Source organism: Danio aesculapii, chromosome 18 (assembly GCF_903798145.1).
Source record: "Danio aesculapii chromosome 18, fDanAes4.1, whole genome shotgun sequence".
In the NCBI taxonomy this organism is placed as follows: Eukaryota; Metazoa; Chordata; class Actinopteri; order Cypriniformes; family Danionidae; genus Danio; species Danio aesculapii.
The window spans coordinates 27,395,419-27,419,934 of record NC_079452.1 but is presented as its reverse complement, the minus strand read 5'-3'; the positions used below and the strand labels follow the sequence as shown (position 1 = coordinate 27,419,934).

The 24,516-nt window shown below is 31.7% G+C and overlaps 1 protein-coding gene across 1 annotated transcript in view; it reads left to right on the top strand.

Annotated features, from left to right (window-relative positions):
• Window positions 1-24,516, top strand: part of LOC130245302 (protein unc-13 homolog C) — a 384,171-nt gene that overhangs the window by 272,874 nt on the left and 86,781 nt on the right. Inside the window, exons 19-21 of the mRNA XM_056477954.1 lie at window positions 3,541-3,667; window positions 11,357-11,453; window positions 21,881-22,024. Of these exons, the coding sequence (XP_056333929.1) occupies window positions 3,541-3,667; window positions 11,357-11,453; window positions 21,881-22,024 (368 nt within the window). The remainder of the gene's footprint in view (window positions 1-3,540; window positions 3,668-11,356; window positions 11,454-21,880; window positions 22,025-24,516) is intronic.

The window sequence follows — 24,516 nt, the reverse complement described above, 5'->3', positions numbered from 1 at the left end:
ACATCAGAAGAGACTCCAACACCTGAAGTTAATGGGTCAGATAATGGAGACATCCAAAATATGTACTGTTGGTGTGCCTCCAGGAACAGGGTTGGGAAACACTGGTCTACAGAACAAACCATCGTTATACAATAACTTGCCTAATTACCCTAACCTGCCTAGTTAACCTAATTAACCTAGTTAAGCCTTTAAATGTCACTTTAAGCTGTATAGAAGTGTCTTGAAGAATATCTAGTCAAATATTATTTACTGTCATCATGACAAAGATGAAATTATTAGAAATGCTAATAATTTTGACTCATTATTTTCTTTTTAATAGTTTAGATTTCATGATATCAGATAGTATCACATGTATATATACATATATTGTATTACTATGTATTAGTTTCAGCACAAATATGGAGCAGCCATTATGCAAATATGCTAATGTCACAATGGACCAATCACAGCCTACTGTAGTGTCCCATTTATGGTCGTAGTGCTGCCACTTCCTTTGTGTCTGTCTGTTTGCTTGGATTGGTTTGTTTTGGAAATTTAAATCATGGTCATTTTGGTGTGTTTTTTCATGTGAATTATTTTTATATTACTAGTAAGTTAGATATTTAGTCATTTTTTTTGTCATTGTATTGTTATTATTATTGTTTTTATTAGGCCTTAAAATGAAACCTCAAACCATTCAACTATTACAAAAATAAAATATCAGTTTGGACATAAATATGAAGCAGCACAGTGTCATTATGCAAATATTTTGGTATATTATTATGCTGTATATTGTCACGGTGGACCAATCGCAGCATACTGTAGTGTTCCATATATGGTCGTAGTGCTGCCACTTCCTGTGTATCTGTCTGCTGATCTTGTTTGTTTGTTTTGCACTAGTGTTATTAAGTCAGTCAGTAAATCATATACTGTATATACAGTAGCAAAAGTAAAGAGCATACTGCTGTCAGAATCTGCTTCTGGATTAACAACAGGTTTTCCTCAAACCTCTCTGACCTTTACGCTGTGGTCAGTATCACACTCGACTGCTGTATCAGTGTATGTGTGTGTATGTGTGTGTGTGTGTGTGTGTGTGTGTGTGTGTGTTTTCTTCTTCTCTGACAGCTGTGGTTGTTTGCTCTTATGAAACACGCTTTCCTCTGTCAAACTCTCAGGGGAAAGTTTGAGTGTCCAGAGGAAGAGTTTATTTTTTAAGTCAGCATGAAATCAAAATGAATATGTCGCTGATTTCATTCTGAACAATTAGTCCGACATTATACCCTGCTCAGTTTAGTTTGGAGGATATTTCGTTTATTTATTTTAATTTGTTTATTTAACATTGTGTTGTACAAGAATCTGAAATATATTGGGATGTGATTTTTTTTCACATGCATGTCGTGTTGTTTTTATTTTTTCATGAACCCAACTTAAATAATAATAATAATAATAATAATAATAATAATAATAATAATAATAATAATAATAATAATAATAATAATAATAATCTGAATAATAATAATAATAATAATAATAATATGAATAATAATAATAATAATATGAATAATAATCATAATAATAACAATAATAATAATAATAATAATAATAATAATAATAATAATAATAATAATAATAATATGAAAAAATAAAAATAAAAAATAAAAATAATAATAATAATAATATGAATAATAATAATGCATTGCTGTTTTATTATTACGTATTGCATAGTTTGCTGTTGATATTTGTATTCATATTATTAGTTATCTTTTATTTTTTTTGGTTTTATTTATTTATTGTAGTCCTGTAGTAACATTTTCAGCCAATTCAAATGTTATCACTGTATTAAATGGGCAATATGAGTGGTTATTAGCTGATAGATATGGGCTAGAAGGGGCCTTGTGCGCCTACTGGTAGGCTCAGAAGGCTGTTATCACCCATCCACATGGTTAATCAGCTATAGATCACATACGGCTGCGGCCAGAGGTTAACGTGAATTATTGATATTATTTATTAATTTTCCCATTAATTGTATTTTATTAACATCTACGCCTACCCCAACCATCACAATAATGTAAAAACAGATCTGGATCTGGAGTCTTCTCTATTAGTATAGCTGATTAACCATGTGGATGGATGATAACAACCTTTCAAGCCTACCAGTAGGCGCAGTGTCAACATTCAAAGCAGGTGACAAATTTATTTAAGTTTTTATTATAATTTTTAGGATTTTTTTGCCTTATTCCGTGTATTTTATTATCATAAATAAATTTTCTTTGTAAATATTGAATGTATCTGTTTTGTCTAACATTTTAGGTTATATATTTGTACCCAGTAAGCAATTTAATTCCTTGTTTATTGAATCATTTAATCAGCTGCATGTCAAATTTATTTATATATTTATTTATGTATTTATTTATTTATTTATTTATGTTGTTTGTTTGTTTGTTTGTTTATAATATATACACAAATAAATATATAATCTTTAGTTATATAATGGTTTATAATAATAATGCTAAGCTATTAATGATAAATAATTCTAATTAGTTTTTTTGTTTTGTTTAATTATTTTTTATTTATTTGTGTCATTTTTCTAATTTTCATTTTAGTGTTGTTATCATTTTTTTAAATTACTAATTTGTTTTAGTTTCCTGTTTCATTTTCATTTAGTTCTTTCTTTTCTTTTGATATAGAAAATCTTAAAGTTGACATGTTACAATAGTTTTACTGCCAATTCACAATGACAAGCAGGGTTTCAGAGTGTCCACAGGGTCTTAAATAACCTTAAAATGTATTAAACACTTTAAACTTTAGGCCTTATAAGTCTGAAATTCATTAAAATCTTGTGTTGTATGCCTTAAATGATTCTAAACAGGTCTTAATTTTCCTATGTTCATGTAAAGCTACACAACCATCTAATCATCAACAATCTATCTCAATAAAATGGTGTTTATTAACTCTGTTTATGGTCACACTTTATTTTGATGGTCCATTTACTGAATTTAAGTTACATTGCATCAACTAATTCTCATTAGATTATAAGTAGACTGTTAGGTTAGGGTTAGTGTTAGTTGACGTACTTGCAGAGTTTCTTATAGTCAGTTTAATGTCTGTTTAGCAGCAGTATCAACATATATTAAGCAGATAGTCTACTAATCCTCAAATGGACAATCAAAATAAAGTGTTACCCTGTTTACTAATATGGTTTAATTGTAAAGATTGTATTATTAATATTATTTTATTATCATGTATTTATAGCTACATAGTGAATACACTGAACTGGACAGACTGTTGTGCATACATGTGGTTTATTATAGTTTTTAAATCTGGTCGATTGGAAAAACAGGCCATTAGATCAATTTCTTAGCATTCAGCTATGTATAAATCTAAAATTTCATTCATATTGATCTTAAAAAGTCTTCAATTTGACTTCACGAAGCTGCAGAAACTCAAATTATTGAACCCTGCAGCTCTGTATGTTTGAATGTTCATTGAAGTCCACATGTCTAACTGTTGTGTAACTCAGTGTTGTTGACTTGTTTTTTTTTTTTTTTCCTTCATTTGCAGAACACGACAAGCATCGTCTCTGCAAGAGCACCGAGTACATGAATCTGCACTTCAAAGTCAAGTGGTTCTACAACGAGTACGTGCGCGATCTGCCTGCGTTTAAGGGCGTCCCTCCAGAGTATTCGCTGTGAGTTTACTCCATCACTGCCTTACAGACACACATTCACTAGATTTTTTGGTAACACTTTAGTTTAGGTCACAATGGTGTATGTGGTGTATCGCCACGTTTAAGATCTGACTTCTTTAAAAATCAATGATCTTCACTGCCTGATTGACATACGATATAAAGTGGGGTTCACAATCTACAAGAAGCACTGCATTAAATTCCATTCTTCTACTCCATGTTTTTAAAATATGGAATTTTATTTGAGCCCAGTATTTTCAATGGAGTTTCTGTGCTAGTCTGCTGCTGCTGACAGCGCTTGTGTTTAAACGGTCTTTCATCTCGTTTTACACTTGAACAACTAAATGAATGCTTAATGGTGCAGTAGGTGATCTGCCAAAATGCTAACCAGTTAGCATAATATCTTTGAAACACAGTCCCATCCCTGCCGTGCAAAGCCACACCTCCTGAAATCATGAATGAAGGCGCACCTTAAGGATGATAGCAGACAATCCACTAGATCATTATCGTTTAGAAAAGTTTATACTACTTTATAATACTACAATTCTGATTGAAAAGCTGCATTAAGTCTAGCACGTTTTCAGTTGTGTAGCAAGCAAAGCTTGTCATAATGTGCAATATTTCATGCATGCAAGGATCGCTGGTCTCACTTTCTCACACTTTGTCCTCTGCTTAGTGGTTGGCCGGCGGCGTGCAGGAATTACACTTATTACTGAGCCATACTTACATGCTATTTCAGAGCGAATATTCAGAGCAGCGGTAAACAATATAGGGAGCGCGTCACAGGCTGTCATTGTTCAAAAATAAACCAATGTGAACATAAAACCAACTTCACCTCACTAAAGCAGGCTAAGTGGAATAGCGCTATTTACTGATGTAAATTTTTTTCCCTAATTTCTCATAAACACATTTCAAAACAGAATAGTTTTAATAACTCATCTCTAATAACTGATTTATTTTATCTTTGTCATGATGACAGTAAATAATATTTGACTAGATATTCTTCAAGATACTAGTATTCAGCTTAATGTGACATTTAATGTTAAAGAATTTAAATTTTTTAAAAGCCATTTTAAGGTCAATATTATTAGCCCCCTTAAGCAATGTTTGTTTTGGATAGTCTACAGAACAAACCTCTGTTAAATAATGACTTTACCCTTAATTACCCTAACTTTAACCTAATTAACCTACTAATTAGGTTAACTAGGCAGGTTAGAGTAACTAGGTAAGTTATTGTATAATGATGGTTTGTTCTGTAGACTATTGGGAAAAAAAATAGCTTAAAGGGGCTAATAATATTGACCTTAAAATGGCTTTTAAAAATTTAAAACTGCTTTTATTCTAGCCCAAATAAAGTAAATAAGACTTTCTCCAGAAGAAAAAATATTATCAGACATACTGTGGAAATTTCCTTGCTCTGTTAATCATCATCATTTAAAAAGAAAAAAAATTCAAAGGGGGCCTTATAATTCTGTCTTCAACTGTATGTATATATGTATATATATATATATATATATATATATATATATATATATTTATATTTCCCAAATGATGCACAGAGCAAGGAATTTTTCACAGTATTTCCTATAATATTTTTTCTTCTGGAGAAAGTCTTATTTGTTTATTTCGGCTAGAATAAAAGCAGCTTGTAATTTTTTAAACCCATTTTAAGATCAATATTATTAGCCCCCTTAAGTAATATTTGTTTTGGATTGTTTACAGAACAAACCACTGTTATACAATGGCTTGCCTAATTACCCTAACTTTACCCTAATTAACCTAGTTAAGCTTTTAAATGTCACTTTAAGCTGTATAGAAGTGTCTTGAAAAATATCTTATCAAATATTATTTACTGTCATCATGACAAAGATAAAATAAATCAGTTATTAGAAATGAGTTATTAAAACTATTATGATTAGAAATGTGTTGAAAAAATCTGCTCTGCGTTAAACAGAAATTGGGGGGGTAATATACAGAGGGGCTAATAATTCAGGAAAGGTTATAATTCTGACTTCAATTGTATGTAAAACTTGTGCCACAAGCTTGCATTTCCAGTCTGCCGCATTCGCATACATGTGAATGGAAGTCAATGGGAAAAAGTGACTATGGAATACTAGTGAGCTGATCCGTCCATTCATAAGCCATCATTCATCTGCAGACACACGCTGGTCTCTGATTGGCTGCTGTCTGCTGTCAGAAAGTCACTCATTCATTACTGTGAGTTATGAGTGTGGAGAGGCGGGATGACAGACGGGACCAGCTGTCAATCAACAATCAGCTCCAGGACAATTGATTTTACCATGAGAAAGAGATCATTTTAACATGAGCGACTTGGGGAGCGGGTAACAGTGCATTTGCTGAAAGTTTATGAGGATAAATAAATGGATTCAGTTTAAAATTAATAGAGAAATTAATGATTAATTGGATTTAGTTAATTCTTTTAAGGTATTGTAGTTGCAAACAATTGATATGGGCTGAATTTAAACAAACAAATTAAATATAGTAGTGTTCAACTTTGTTTGTTTAAATTCAGCCCATATCAATTGTTCTCAACCACTTACCTTAAAAAATGTAGCAAATCCAATGAATAATTTTTTTTCAGCGTAGATATTCCCTCAGCATCCAGGCAGAAATTACAAATGAGAAATCACTGTTAAAAAACATGATGTGTAGATGAAAACACACACGTTGCGCTCCTTATCTGTCAGTGTGTGGTTTGGAAATGTTCACAAACAGCAATCATGATCCATATTTAAGATAGCGCGCTGAATGTGATCATTTTAGTCCACAGAGCAAATGATTGTTTACCGAACACGAGAGAAATGTTTGCAGAACGTGAGGAGATGTTTATAATGTTGGTAGATCTCAAATATAGTCAATTTATCTTTACTGCAGCAGATTTTGTAAAGGTTTTTCTTCATTTGTTCAAGACTTTAATTGCATTTTAAACACATTTTATCATATCTAAACTGTTTTTGACAAAATATATAGTACAGGGTGATTCAAAAAGAATACAACAACTTTGAAAATCGAGAACTCTAAAAGTAGAGCTAAGCTTTTTCTGTCGTCGATTTAAAGAAGCTCTGAAGTTTCACATTGAGGAACTAAAAGAAGGAATAACTGCAGCTATCCAAACTGTTACGCCCGAGATGCTACAGAGAGGGTCAGGTTGATGTCACGCAAGTGTCTGGAGGGGGTCTTATTGAACATCATATTGTTTTCTACTGGAAAAAAAAAAAACATTGGCTTCACATTGATTAAATACCCAAGGTTCAATCATGCATCTTTGATTAAATGCAGATTTTCAAAGTTGTGTTATTCTTTTTTAATCACCCTGTATAATATATGATAATCTAATATAATATTGTAATATAATATTTATTCATTCATTCATATATTTTATAGCACATGTGTTTGGACTGTGGGGGGAATCGGAGCACCTAGAGGAAGCCCACGCCAACACGGGGAGAAAATGCAAACTCCACACAGAAATGCTGATGACTTTGCTACATTCTTTAGCACCAAAACTGCAAAAATCAGTGCTCAATTTGCTGCACCTACAACAAACACGCAAGATACACCACCAACACCACACACACTCACCTCTTTTTCCCAGCTCTCTGAGTCTGAGGTGTCCAATCTCGTGCTATCAAGCCATGCAACCACCTGTCCGCTTGATCCCATTCCCTCTCATATCTTGCAAGCTATTTCTCCTGCAGTCATACCAACACTGACTCACATAATTAACACATCTCTTGACTCTGCTCTATTCCCTACTTCATTTAAGCAGGCTAGGGTAACCCCACTGCTAAAGAAACCCAACCTGGATCAAACGCTACTTGAAAACTACAGACCGGTATCCCTGCTTCCATTCATGGCCAAGATTTTGGAGAAAGTAGTGTTCAATCAAGTCCTAGACTTTCTTACTCAAAACAACCTCATGGACAACAAGCAATCTGGCTTTAAGAAAGGCCACTCAACTGAGACTGCCCTGCTCTCGGTCGTGGAGGATCTCAGACTGGCTAAAGCAGACTCTAAATCATCTGTCCTCATCTTGCTGGATTTATCAGCTGCTTTTGACACTGTAAACCACCAGATCCTGCTATCTACGCTTGAATCACTGGGCGTCGCAGGCACTGTTATTCAATGGTTCAGTTCCTACCTCTCGGACAGGTCATTCAGGGTGTCTTGGAGGGGAGAGGTGTCCAACCTACAGCATCTAAACACTGGGGTACCTCAGGGCTCTGTTCTTGGGCCACTTCTCTTCTCTATCTACACGGCATCTTTAGGAACAGTCATCCAGAAACAAGGTTTTTCCTACCACTGCTATGCTGATGACACCCAGCTATACCTCTCTTTTCACCCTGACGATCCCTCGGTTCCAGCCCGCATTTCAGCCTGCCTGTCAGACATTTCACACTGGATGAAAGATCATCATCTCCAGCTTAACCTCACGAAAACGGAAATGCTTGAAGTTTCTGCCAACCCGACTCTTCACCATAATTTTTCAATCCAGATGGACGGAGCACCCATCACTGCATCCAAAATGGTAAAAAGCCTTGGAGTAACAATTGATGATCAACTGAACTTCTCTGACCACATTTCTAGAACTGCTCGATCTTGCAGATTCGCACTCTACAACATCAGAAAGGTCCGACCCTTCCTATCTGAACATACAGCTCAACTCATTGTACAAGCTCTTGTTCTCTCCAAACTGGACTATTGCAACTCTCTGCTAGCCGGGCTACCAGCTAGTTCTATCAAACCTCTTCAGCTGCTTCAGAACGCAGCAGCACGAGTGGTCTTTGATGAACCCAAAAGAGCACATGTCACTCCGCTACTCACCCGTTTGCACTGGCTGCCAGTTGCTGCTCGCATCAAATTCAAAGCTCTGATGTTTGCTTACAAAGTGACTGTTAGCTTGGCTCCTTCATATCTGCTCTCACTTCTGCAGATATATGTGCCCTCCAGAAACTTGCGTTCTGTGAATGAACGTTGCCTCGTTGTTCCATCCCAAAGAGGGAAGAAATCATTTCCCGAACTCTCACATTCAATCTGCCCAGTTGGTGGAATGAACTCCCTAACTACATCAGAACAGCAGAGTCACTTGCTGTCTTCAAGAAACGACTAAAAACGCAACTGTTTAGTCTCCACTTTCCTTCCTAATCTGCAACTGCCTCTCTGGCTATACCACTAACTGTGCCCTCTCTCTCTCTCTCAAAAAAAAAACTAATTTTTTTTTGAGAATTACTAATGCTTTGCTTCTTAGACTTTACACACCTGAAACTTGTCTATAGCACTTGTTCACTGCTGCTCTTATAGTTGTGTAAATTGCTTCCTTGTCCTCATTTTTAAGTCGCTTTGGATAAAAGCGTCTGCTAAATGACTAAATGTAAATGTAATGTAAATGTAAATGCCAACTGGCCCAGCCGATGCGCAAATCAGCAACCTTCTTGCTGTGAGGCAACAGTGCTAACCACTGAGCCACCGTGCCACCCCTAGTGTAGATACGAAAACACGACAAGGCAAGAAAAGGAAAACACTTTGTTATGCTCACTTACAGTTTACAGGACTCAGCAAAGAGTGTGTGAGCAGTGTCTTAATCTTTTTTTTACATTTTGATCATATGGAAAATGAACGAATGAATATCTACACTAAATAAATTCGCCATAAATTAAGGTCAAAACAGGGACAGACAGGAGCATTCAGATAATCCAAAAGCGTAGTCAGAATACAGGTGAATAGTTGAGACAGGCAGCAAAACAACATAAACATTAAAACAAAGCAAAGGTCAAAACACAACAAGGCAGGACAAGGAAAACACCTTGTTATACTTACTTACAGATTACAAGACTCAGCAAAGAGTGTGTGAGAATGAAGTGTCTTAATCTTTTTTTTTACATTTTGATCATATGGAAAATGAATGAATGAATATCTACACTAATTAAATTAGCCATAAATTAAGGTCAAAACAGGGATAGACAGGAGCATTCAGATAATCCAAAAGCGTAGTCAGAATACAGGTGAATAGTTGAGACAGGCAGCAAAACAACATAAACAGTAAAACAAAGCAAGGTCAAAACACAACAAGGCAAGACAAGGAAAACACCATGTTATGCTCACTTACAGCTTACAAGACTCAGCAAAGAGTGTGTGAGAATTAAGTGTCTTAATCTTTTTTTACATTTTGATCATATAGAAAATGAACGAATGAATATCTACACTAATTAAATTAGCCATAAATTAAGGTCAAAACAGGGATAGACAGGAGCATTCAGATAATCCAAAAGCGTAGTCAGAATACAGGTGAATAGTTGAGACAGGCAGCAAAACAACATAAACAGTAAAACAAAGCAAGGTCAAAACACAACAAGGCAAAACAAGGAAAACACCATGTTATGCTTACTTACAGCTTACAGGACTCAGCAAAGAGTGTGTGAGAATTAAGTGTCTTAATCTTTTTTTTACATTTTGATTATATAGAAAATAAATGAATGAATATCTACACTAAATAAATTAGCCATAAATTAAGGTCAAAACAGGGACAGACAGGAGCATTCAGATGATCCAAAAGCGTAGTCAGAATACAGGTGAATAGTTGAGACAGGCAGCAAAACAACATAAACAGTAAAACAAAGCAAGGTCAAAACACAACAAGGCAAGACAAGGAAAACACCTTTTTATGCTCACTTACAGCTTACAAGACTCAGCAAAGAGTGTGTGAGCAGTGTCTTAATCTTTTTTTTACATTTTGATCATATGGAAAATGAACGAATGAATATCTACACTAAATAAATTAGCCATAAATTAAGGTCAAAACAGGGACAGACAGGAGCCTTCAGATAATCCAAAAGCGTAGTCAGAATACAGGTGAATAGTTGAGACAGGCAGCAAAACAACATAAACATTAAAACAAAGCAAAGGTCAAAACACAACAAGGCAGGACAAGGAAAACACCTTGTTATGCTTACTTACAGCTTACAAGACTCAGCAAAGAGTGTGTGAGAATGAAGTGTCTTAATCTTTTTTTTACATTTTGATCATATAGAAAATTAATGAATAATATCTACACTAATTAAATTAGCCATAAATTAGCCATTTTCGATATTTTATGATTCACGTTTTTATTTATTTATTTTTTCTGTGTTTATTTCTGCTTTTGAATTGCATTATGGGAGCTTGATCTTTCTCCCAACAACTTTTAACCTTGAACACTTAGAAAAAAAGTGACTTTTATGAACATTTTTAATAGTTTAAAGCAATGTATTGTCTAGGTTGGTGTTATTTATCACTCTACAAAAACCTTGTATTAAACTGCCAGTACATTTACTGTTATTGTACAGACTTATTGTTCTATATATTATTATTTCTTATACATTATGTTATACCAAACTATTAAAATGTCAATAAAAGTCACTTTGTTAAACTGCAGAATTGAATTTTCAACATCAAAAGTGGACAAAGCAGAGATCAGCATCCCATAATGCAATTCACAACCGTAAACAAACAGAAAACATCACAAAACACAGAAACTGTTCATTAACATTATATTTTTTTACATTGTAGAGTCTTAAGCAGCATGTGTTTTGTGTATCAACCTGCAAACCTGTTTTTGAAACACTTTGAATTACTATTGGGTATGAAATGTGCTATATAAATAAGCTTGCCTTGCCTTATCGCCTCTTTGTTCAGATGGTTCGAGCCGTTTGTGATCCAGTGGTTGGATGAAAATGAAGACGTAGCGATGGATTTCCTCAACGGAGCTCTAGAGAGAGATAAAAAAGATGGGGTGAGTTTTTTTTCCTGTGGTTAGTTTGCTTCTCCAGAGCTTTTCATTTGTAAGTAATCTAACACTACTGTTACCACATAAACGTCACATAAACACTAAACACTGCATTTCTCTTTGGCTTTCCTACTGAGTTCAAGAGCTTATGAGTTTTAAAGCTGTATGATTATGCTTATGAGTTTCTTCTCTTTTTTGCAATGCTTTTTTAGTGTGTATCTGATTTTTAGTGTGCATCTTATTTCTGGACCTAATCATTTTCGTTCTGCTTTTATAATAATAGGAAATGTGTTTTTTGGCAGGATGTTTGCTGTTATTCATCTTTAGTATACTGACGAATGCAGGCTAAACTGCACAGTCAACTTTTGCAAGTGCAAATTAATTGAGATCAATAACATTCAAGGTTTTTTCTTTTATATTTAATGCTGTATGCTTGGTTTAGATCGATTGGTGATGTTGCTTTTCTTCTTTAGGTTTATTTTTATGCTCTTTAAAGCAGCATTTATTTGGTCAAAAATACAGTTAAATTGTGAAATGTTTTTGCTTTTTAAAGTAAGATTTTCTCTGTAAATATATTGTAAAATTTAATATATTTCCAAGATTCAATGCTGAATTTTGAGCATCATTAATCCAATGTTTAAAGTTAAATGGCTGATTTGATACTCATTGGATTTTTGTAATTATTATCATTCATATGAAGAAGATTGACATTTTTGTTTTCATGTTTTTTAAATTCACACACACACACACACACACACACACACACACACACACGCACACACACACACACACACACACAGCTGGAAGCTCATGATGGACTGATTCTTCTGTAATGAGTTGAGGTACAATGGAGTTGAGGATCTAAGTGCAGTTTAAGAGAATTGTCAGACAGGCAAAGGTCAAAACAGGGACAGACAGGAGTTTGCAGATAATCCAAAAGCGTAGTCAGAGTACAGGCGAATGGTCGGGAAAAAAAACATAAACAGTAAAACAAAGCAAAGGTCAAAACACGACAAGGCAAGGAAACGAAACGCTTCGTTATGCTCACTTACAGTTTACAAGACTCAGCAAAGAGTGTGTGAGAATGACTTTCTAATTCTAATCAGTCCATCATGAGCTTCCAGCTGTGTGTGTGTGTAATCAGGGGGAATCATGAACTGGTGTGTGAGTGCAAAGACTTCTGGGAGATGTATTTCACATAGGGGCAGATGTGTACACTACCTGACAAAAGTCTTGTCGTCAATCTCAGTTTTAAGAGCAACAGATAATAACTCGACTTCTAGTTGATCATTTGGAAAAGTGTCAGAAGGTGGATTTATCTGCTGAATCATCTGTTGAACTGCATCCCAATCATCACAAATACTGCAAAAGACCTACTGGAACCCGCATGGAGCCAAGATTCTCATAGAAATCAGTCAAGTTTGGGAAAAATCATGGTTTGGGGTTACATTCAGTATGGGGTGTGCGAGAGATCTGTAGATGGCAACATCAACAGCCTGAGGAATCAAGACATTTGTGCTGCCCATTACATTACAAGCCACAGGAAAGGGCAAATTCTTCAGCAGGATAGCGCTCCTTCTCATACTTCAGCCTCCACATCAAAGCTCCTGAAAGCAAAGAAGGTCAAGTACTCCAGGATTGCCCAGTCCAATCACCAGACATGAACATTATTGAGCATGTCAGGAGTAAGATGAAAGAGGAGGCGTTGAAGATGAATCCAAAGAATCTTGATGAACTCTGAGAGTCCTGCAGGAACGCTTTCTTTGCCATTCCAGATGACTTTATTAATCAGTGATTTGAGTCATTGCAGAGATGTATGGATGCAGTCCTCCAAGCTCATGATGGAGTCAGACACAATATTCATTCTGTTTCCACTACAGACTTTATATTCTACACTGGACATTATTTCTGTTTAGTGACCAGACTTTTGTCTGAGCAAAGTCAGACTTTACTGTCCTATTAAAATAATCCAAAATCAAGGCATGATCATATTTTATTTTGGTTAAATAAGCGTAATCTAGAGGCCTTTGCCTTTCATTTAAGCCACTTCTGATACCAAACGATCAACTAGATGTCAAGTTATTAGTTGTTCTTACTAAAACTTGGATAGGCGACAACACTTGTCAGGTAGTGTAGTTCTCCAGAAATCTGCACAGGCTAGATCACTGGTGATGGTGACAAATATAATGATTTGATGATTAAAAATATCATAGCTAATTATTATTAACATGAACAGCTGTGTTGCTATGCGTAATTGTGAAATCAAACATTCATCCTATCATCCGCAGAAGGCAGCATTCATACAAGTTTATAATAATTTAATTTCAGCTATGCTCTCTCCTTGGATACGAGGATGAATATTAGACCGATTTTTCTCTTAAATGACATTTGCTCTGAGCATTTATTCATGCGTGTGCTTGTGCGATGGGTTTTTCTCATTGCACAGACGTAAACATGATGAATGCTGAGCTGAAAGCATTATCCAGATGAGCGTTTGTGGAAAAAAAACAAACAAACAAGTGCCTTTGCTGTTATTGTAATGCAGAACAAAAGCACAATGAAACAAATTGCCCTCCTGATTGCGTTCATACGCTAATTACTTTCACCTGAAACCGGTTGTGACAAAAAACACAAATCATTTAGCGTTGTTCATTTCGGTCCGCGCATTAGCCTCTGCTGTGATGAATGGACACATTATTACATGCGATATGTGATACTGACAAATGCAATTACACATGAGTGTTTCTGATGCAGATTGGTGTTGCAGAAGGATGAAAATGGTGCTTAAATGTGTGTGTTTTCTGCTGTCGTGAGTTTAGTTTAATTAAATGAAAAGTTGGGGGTTGGTAAAATTTTCAGAATTTACTGAAAGATGACAAGACAAGGCAGGATTTTTCGATTAAAAAAAACAGATAAAATACCGTGAATTAGTTAAACGTTATTGCTATTTAAAGTAATTATTTCTATTTTCATTTGTTTTGAAAAGTAATTTATTCCTATGATGAAAAGACGAATTTATTCAGAGTTCGTTTTGCTGTATTTGTTTGTGTAAAAATACTGTAAAATACTGTAAAATAGTAAAATATTATTGCTGTTTAAAGTAATTTTTTCTATTTTCAATTGTTTGAAAAGTAATTTTTTCCTGGATTAAAAGATTTAATAGGTTTGAGTCTCTTTTGCTCACTAAGGCAGTATTTATTCAACAGTACAGGGTTAAGATACTGTAAAATAATTATTACCTATTATTGCTGTTTATATAACTGTTTCTATATGCATATGTTATTTACTCCTTTGATAAAAATCTGAAAAAGTATTTGAGTCTCTTTTGCTGTCAAACACTGGATTTGTTTGTGTAAAAATACAGTAAAAATACTGTAAAATAGTAAAATATTATTGCTTTTTAAAGTAGCTATTTCTATTTTCATTTGATTTGAAAAGAAATTTATTCTTGGATTAAAAGATTAAGACAGCATTCGTTTATTCAACAGTACAGGGGAAGATGCTATAAAATAATTATTACCTATTATTGCTGTTTATATAACTGTTTCTGTTGTGATGAATGCACACGTTATTACATGCGATATGTGATACTGACAAATGCAATTACACATGAGTGTTTCTGATGCAGATTAGTGTTGCAGAAGGATGAAAATGGTGCTTAAATGTGTGTGTTTTCTGCTGTCGTGAGTTTAGTTTAATTAAATGAAAAGTTGGAGGTTGGTAATATTTTCTGAATTTACTGAAAGACGACAAGGCGGGAAAATACTGAGAGAAAATACTGTATTTAGAGTAATTAATTAATGTAATTATTTCTATTTTCGTTTGTTTTGAAAAGTAATTTATTTCTATGATGAAAAGACTCATTTATTCAGAGTTCGTTTTGCTGCATTTGTTTGTGTAAAAATACTGTAAAAATACTGTAAAATGGTATAATTTTATTCCTATTTAAAGTAACTATTTCTATTTTCAATTGTTTTAAAAAGTCATTTTTCCTGGATTAAAAGATTAAATATTTTTGAGTTTCTTGTGCTCACTAAGGCAGTATTTATTCAACAGTACAGGGTTAAGTTACGTTAACAGTAAGGGTTAACAGTACATGCTGTAAAATAATTATTACCTATTATTGCTGTTTATATAACTGTTTCTGTTGTGATGAATGGACACATTATTACATGCGATATGTCATACTGACAAATGCAATTACACATGAGTGTTTCTGATGCAGATTGGTGTTGCAGAAGGATGAAAATGGTGCTTAAATGTGTGTGTTTTCTGCTGTCGTGAGTTTAGTTTAATTAATTAAATGAAAAGTTAGAGGTTGGTAATATTTGATGAATTTACTGAAAGACTACAAAACAAGGCGGGATTTTTCTATTAAAAAATACAGAGAAAACACTGTATTTAGAGTAATTAATGTAATTATTTCTATTTTCATTAGGTTTGAAAATTAAATTATTCTTACGATGAAAAGACGAATTTAATCAGAGTTCGTTTTACTGCATTTGTTTGTGTAAAAATACTGCAAAATACTGTAAAATAGTATAATTTTATTGCTATCTAAAGTAACTATTTCTATTTTCAATTGTTTTGAAAAGTAATTTTTTCCTGGATTAAAATATTAAATATTTTTATTATATAGTCTCTTTTCCTCACTAAGGCAGTATTTATTTATTCAACAGTACAGGGTTAAGATACTGTAAAATAATTATTACCTATTATTGCTGTTTATATAACTGTTTCTATATGCATATGTTATTTACTCCTTTGATAAAAATCTGAAAAAGTATTTGAGTCTCTTTTGCTTTCAAACACTGGATTTGTTTGTGTAAAAATACAGTAAAAATACAGTAAAATTGTGAAATATTATTGCTTTTTAAAGTAGCTATTTCTATTTTCATTTGTTTTGAAAATTAATTTATTCTCGGATTTAAAGATTAAATATTTTTGAGTCTTTTTTTCAAGATAGCATTCGTTTATCCAACAGTACAGGGGAAGATGCTGTAAAAGAATTATTACATATTACTGCTATTTAAATATAACTATATAATAACTATTTCTATATTCATATGTTATTTATTCCTTTGATAAAAATCTGAAAAAGTATTTGAGTCTCTTTCTGTTTACAAAGTCTTGAATTGTTTGTGCAAAAATACAGAGAAAATACTGTAAAATTGTGAAATATTCTTGCTTTTTAAAGTAGCTATTTCTATTTTCATTTGTTTTGAATTTTGATTTATTCCTGTAATGAACATATAATTGTGAGAGTTTCTTTTGCTGGATTTGTTTGTTTAAAAATACTGTAAAATATTATTGCTATTTAAAGTAGCTATTTCTATTTTCATTTGTTTTGAAAAGTAATTTGTTCCTGGATTAAAATATTCAATATTTTTGAGTCTCTTTTGCTCACCAAGACAGCATTAATTTATTCAACAGTACAGTGGAAGATGCTATTACATATTACTGCTATTTAAATAACTATTTATATATGCAAATGTTATTTATTCCTTTGATAAAACTCTGAAAACATAATTGAATCTCTTTTGCTTTCAAAGGCTGGATTTGTTTGTGCAAAAATACTGGAAAAACACAGTAAAAGTTTGAAATATTATCGCTTTTTAAAGCATTTTTTGTTTACATTTGTTTAGAAAAGTATTTTATTCCTGTTATGAAAAGACTTATTTATTCAGAGTCCATTTTACTGGATTTGTTTGTTCAAAAATATAGTAAAATTGTAAAACATCATTTCCATTTTTTATGTAATTTATTCCTGTGATAAAAAGATGACTTTTTTTTGAGAGTTGATTTGCTAAATGTGTTTGTTAAACAATACAGTAAAAATACAGCGAAATATTATTGCTTTTTAAAGTAATTATTTCTATTTTCCTTTGTTTTGAAATGTAATTTATTCCTGTGATGAAAGAATATTTTTTGAGGGTCACTTTGGTTGAATTTGGATGTTCTAAAAATACAGGACATACATTTGTAAAACATTATTGCTATTTAAAGTAGATTTTTCTATTTGCATTTGTTTGGAAAAGTAATTTATTCTTGTGATAAAAGATCAAAAGAGTCGCTTTTGCTGGATTTGTCCATTCAAAAATACATTAAAATACAGTAAATACAGTAAAATTGTGAATTATTATTGCTACTCAAAGTAATTCTTTTTTATATTTTTTTTGAAATGTAATTTATTACAGTGATGAAATTATATTTTTTGAGAGTCGCTTTTGCTGGATTGTTTAGTTCAAAAATACAGTAAAAAAATACAGTAAAATTGTAAAACATTATTGCAGTTAACCTATTTCTATATTTGTTTTGAAATGTAATTTATACATGTGATAAAAATGCGACTTTTATTTTCAAAGAGTTGCTTAAAATAGTGAAATATTATTGCTTTTTAAAGTAATTATTTCTATTTTCCTTTGTTTTGAATTGTAATTTATTCCTGTTGTGAAAAGTTGAAATATTTTGAGAGTCTATTTTGCTCACCAAGGCTGCATTTCTTTCTTTCTTTCTTTCTTTCTTTCTTTCTTTCTTTCTTTCTTTCTTTCTTTCTTTCTTTCTTTCTTTCTTTCTTTCTTTCTTTCTTTCTTTCTTTCTTTCTTTTAATAAATATAAATATATACATATATACATATACATATATACATATACATATATACATATACATATACATATATACATATACATATACATATACATATATACATATACATATATACATATACATATACATATACATATACATATACATATATACATATACATATATACATATACTTATACATATATACATATACATATATACATATACATATACATATATACATATACATATATACATATACATATACATATATACATATACATATACATATACATATACATATACATATATACATATACATATATACATATACTTATACATATATACATATACATATATACATATACATATACATATATACATATACATATACATATATACATATACATATATACATATACATATACATATACATATACATATGTATTTGTATGAGCATATCTCTCATTTAGATAAATTGTCTATGGAAAGATTTACAATATTATATTTGTACAGATACATTAGATTGGTACTGAAGTCAAATATGGAGCTTATCTAACGAATATGATGATGATCATAATAACGCTCCAATGTTAGTACACTGGAATTTACTTGTTAGAGAAAAATATTAAATAAAAGATTTAAAAAGAGCAAAATTCAAGAGAAACAAAAACTGTATAAAATTTTGTTGCAATTTTGTAGTTTTTGCATGAATTTAAATGTATTATCTTTCTATTTTTGTTTGTTCTATGTTCCTTTTTTTGGTTTGTTCTATGTTTGGTGCGTGAATTATTATTTAAATAAATATATCTGTTTAATAAATCAGGTTTGCTCAAATGCACCAACATATATGACCTAAATTCACTGAGAAATAGATAAAAATATTCATTTTCAAAATGGGGTGTACTCAGTTATGATGAGCACTTTATGTGTGTGTATATATATATATATATATATATATATATATATATATATATATATATATATATATATATATATATATATATATATACACTTTAAAATATATATATATACATATATTTAAAATATATATTTTTTATTTTACATAAGCATTTTTTCTATTTATTTATTTATTTATTATTATTTTTTTCATATTCCATTTTTTTCTGAGGCATATTTTGATTTTTAACATAATTTATCCAGTCTTCATTGTCACATAAGCCTTCAGAAATCACTTCAAATATTCTGATTGATGAAGAAACATTTATTTATAAAAAATTTTATTTGTTTTTTTAACAATTTTTTTTTAATTTATTTATTTTTGTTCTTTTTAAATTTGTTTTGAAATGTAATTTATTCCTGTGGTGAAAAGCTGAAATATTTTGCCCACCAAGGCTGCATTTCTTTGTTCAAATTTATTTTCTTTTTTTTATATAAAAAATAAATTGAGATTTAAATGAACTTTTTGCCTACTTTAATATATATATATATATTTACATTTTTTATATGAAAAATATTGAAGTTTAAATTATTATTTTTTTTCCCTATTTAATAAAAAAAATTCTGTGAGCCATATCTGGATTTCCAGCATCATTTCTCCAGTCTTCACTGCACATAATCATTCATAAACCACTCCAAACATTCAACATTTCTTTTTATCATTATTGTATTACTCACTTTTGCTCAACTCCAATTACACTGACAAATTACAGTATTTCACATGCAGATTATTCCCCAAAAAGATGTTAAAAAGTCAGTTTTGTCCTCCTACCGTGAGTTTATTTATAGTCAGAGCCAATGTTGAGATGACATGAGATGCTAACTGTGTTTAGATGTTCGGGTTCAAGCCTGGAGAGATTCAGCTCTACATTAAGATGCTAATGGAGCAGCACTTTGAGTTAATTGTGTAATGATTATTAGGCTTGTGTTTGCTGGCAGAAGCGCGTGGGGAATAAGGGCAGAAGCGCAGGTTAATTGTGTCATAGGTTATTTTGGCAGGCTTTTCCCCACGGCTCTGAATCATACCAGTGCCTTCATCTTCAGCACTTCTTGCCAGCATCAGACACTCAGAACAAAAAATCAATATCATTATGAGTGTTTATAGACTGTTTATGTCAGTATTTTAGTTTAGTGAGTTGTAGGCCGAAAACAAAATATTTGTATGTTTAAAACTTCTGGGAAAAAATACTGTAAAATTATAAAATGGTCATCTTTAAAATATCTTCTGCGCTTCCTGCCAACATCTGACGCTTTACAGACTTTAGATTTCAGTATTTTAGTATTTTAAGGTGAAACAGTATACATGTATCTGGTTATTTCAAACCAAACACAATAGGGAAATATGTACATGGGGAAATACAGTAAAATTGTGAATTATTATTATTGCTATTTAAAGTAAATATTTCTATTTTTATTTGTTTGTTTTTTTTTAATGTAATTTATTCCTGAGATAAAAAGCTGAAATATTTGAGTGTCGCTTTTGCTGGATTTGTTTGTTCAAAGATATTGTAAAACAGGGGTTCTCAACCCTTTTCACTTCGAGGCCCATCATCTTCTCCGAAAATTATTATTTGCTCACCAAGGCTGTATTTATATGTTCAAAAATGCAGGAAAACAATGCTGTAATTTAAAAACATTGCTATTTAAAGTTTTTTTAAATTTTAATATATATTTTAATTTTTATTTCTGTGAGGTGTAGCTGGATTTTTAGCATCATTACTCAAATACAACTCAGTCACGCGATCCTTAATAAATTACAATAATATTCTGATTTGATTATCAAACAACATTATTATTATTATTATTATCATTATTATTATTATTATTATTATTATTATTATTATTATTATTATTATTATTATTATTATCATTAATATTATTATTATTATTATTATTATTATTATTATTATTATTATTATTATTATTATTATTATTATTATTAATATTATTATTATTAGTATTATTAGTATTATTATTATTATTATTATTATTATTATTATTATCATTATTATTATTATTATTATTATTATTATTATTATTATCATTATTATTATTATTATTATTATTATTATTATTATTATTATTAGTAGTAGTATTATTATTATTATTATTATTATTATTATTATTATTATTATTATGATTATAATTATCATTATTATTATTATTATGATTATTATTATCATTATTATTATTATTATTATTATTATTATTATTATTATTATTATTATTATTATTATTATTATTATTAATATTTAGCTTTTTAATATTATTATTATTATTATCGTTAATATTTAGTTTTTATTATTATTATTATTAATATTTAGTTTATTATTATTATTATTATTATCATTAATATTTAGTTATTATTATTATTATTATTATTATTAATATTTCGTTTTTTTTATTATTATTATTATTATTATTATATTAACATCAATTGGACTTTTATATTAAAATAAAAGTACACACAAATATAGCATATTTTAGCAAATGTAGTATTTTTGTAATTTTTAGTCAATTTATTGTGTAGTTATTGAATTGAATATATATATATATATATATATATATATATATATATATATATATATATATATATATATATATATATATATTCCTTTAAAAATAATAACATGGACAATAGTACAATAAAAAGAGCAAAACATGATTTTACTTAAATAAAAGACGACAGTATTTTAATTTTGCCGTGACATAAATAATAATAATCTTCATTAACACCTTTAAGAATCATTCCTAAAGTTGACATTAGGTGTAAATCTTTGATTTATTTTGCATTGTGTACATGCTGAAAATGTAAACTATTATAAACTGCCCTTTGTGATGTAGTGAGTGTGACAGAATGCACTGTTTGTTGTGTTTTTGTGTGCAGTTCCAGCAGACGTCTGAACACGCGCTCTTCTCCTGCTCAGTGGTGGATGTTTTCACGCAACTCAACCAAAGCTTCGAGATCATCAAGAAACTGGAGTGTCCAAACCCTCACGCCCTCGCTCACTTCATGCGCAGATTCGCAAAGGTGAGACCTGGACAGCTTTTCCTTTCTTCTGTTGTGTTTTGATGTGATTTTTGACAGTTGGAGTTGTGAAATAACTGAAATCATTCAGCTAAGTACTTTAGCTGTGTGTTTATCTGAAAATAACTGCACATATTAGAATGTTCATCAGCCAATCAGAATCGAGTATTTGACTGTTGTTTCTGTGAAATAACTGAAATCATTCAGCGTAGTGAAATGGAGCTGTGATGCGCTCAAAACCTGCCGGAACTACTTCAGCTGTGCATTTATCTGAAAATAACTGCACACCTCAGAATGGTCACCAGCCAATTAGAATTAAGCATTTAAATGTTGCATCTGTGAAATAGCTGAAATCATTCCGCGTAGTGATATGGAGCTGTAATGCGCTCAAAACCTGCCGGAACTACTTTAGCTGTGCGTTTATCTGAAAATAACTGCACATATTAGAATGTTCATCAGCCAATCAGAATCGAATATTTGACTGTTGTAGCTGTGAAATAACTGAAATCATTCAGCGTAGTGATATGGAGCTGTGATGCGCTCAAAACCTGCCAGAACTACTTTAGCTGTGTGTTTATCTGAAAATAACTGCACATATTAGAATGTTCATCAGCCAATCAGAATCGAGTATTTGACTGTTGTAGCTGTGAAATAACTGAAATCATTCAGCGTAGTGAAATGGAGCTGTGATGCGCTCAAAACCTGCCGGAACTACTTCAGCTGTGCATTTATCTGAAAATAACTGCACACCTCAGAATGGTCACCAGCCAATTAGAATTGAGCATTTAAATGTTGCATCTGTGAAATAACTGAAATCATTCCGTGTAGTGATATGGAGCTGTAATGCGCTCAAAACCTGCCGGAACTACTTTAGCTGTGCGTTTATCTGAAAATAACTGCACATATTAGAATGTTCATCAGCCAATCAGAATCGAATATTTGACTGTTGTAGCTGTGAAATAACTGAAATCATTCAGCGTAGTGATATGGAGCTGTGATGCGCTCAAAACCTGCCAGAACTACTTTAGCTGTGTGTTTATCTGAAAATAACTGCACATATTAGAATGTTCATCAGCCAATCAGAATCGAGTATTTGACTGTTGTAGCTGTGAAATAACTGAAATCATTCAGCGTAGTGAAATGGAGCTGTGATGCGCTCAAAACCTGCCGGAACTACTTTAGCTGTGCATTTATCTGAAAATAACTGCACACCTCAGAATGGTCACCAGCCAATTAGAATCGAGCATTTAAATGTTGCATCTGTGAAATAACTGAAATCATTCCGCGTAGTGATATGGAGCTGCCATGCGCTCAAAACCTGTCGGAACTACTTTAGCTGTGCTTTTACCTGAATATAACTGCACAACTCAGATTGGTCATCAGCCAATCAAAATCGAGCATTTAACTGTTGTAGCTGTGAAATAACTGAAATCATTCAGCGTAGTGATATGGAGCTGTGATGCATTAAAATCCTGCCGGACCTACTTTAGCTGTGTGTTTATCTGAAAATAGCCAAACACCTTAGAATGCTCAACAGCCAATTAGAATTGAGAATTTGAATGTTGTAGCGCTGAAATAACTGAAATCATTCAGCGTAGTGATATGTTACATGTTGACATGTTACCGTGTTGTACCAGGTTTGTCTTTGTTTACCAAATTGCTTAACGTTATCTTTATTTCCTATTATTCACGTCTTGTACTTTATACCTGTATAATGTCCATTGTAGTTTATTAAATCTGATAATAAAAGAAACGAGTCTGTGTATAATAACCAATTTCACTTCACATTTATGGTTATTTACGTTTATATTTTCATAAATCAAAAATATTCATTCATAACATTAATATAATATTAATTATAGGGCCGTGCTTTATGTAATTATATCATTGTATTGTTAATGTACAGTGAAACCGATGAATTCGTGGTGAGGTAAGTGACGTTATAAAGTACTGTACACTGCCGTTCCATTTGAAGAAGTACCCGACTTGCCTCCTGGGAAGTTCGTTCTTCCAAGTGTGAAAGAACTTGGTATTTGAGTACTTGGTATTGAGAAACAGCCATTGACTTTGTTGTGCTTTTGAATGTTTGTTAAAAAAAGTCTACTGTACAATGCACTCATATATTATGTAGTTTCAAAATTCAACATATTAACATTTTAATGTAGAAAAAAAACAACGTGGGTGTATTAAGGTGCACAAATACAGCATGTGAGCTCTTATAGGCTGTTGTGTCATCACTCATATTGCAAGTCATATCTCTCCGGCCCCTCATTTGGGATGCTTTTCATTAACTGGCCCCCATGACAAACTAATTGAACAACCCTGCCGTAGAGCAAAATAGACGGCAAAATGGGATCATGCAAGTTTTCATTCTCCTAGTTGGAGAAATACGAGTTTAAACAGAGGCTGAAACCTGTCGCTGAAAACAACCACGTAATTTATTCTTTCAAGATTTGTTTCTTCCAAGCTTATCTAAGTTCTGTTGCACGGTTGTG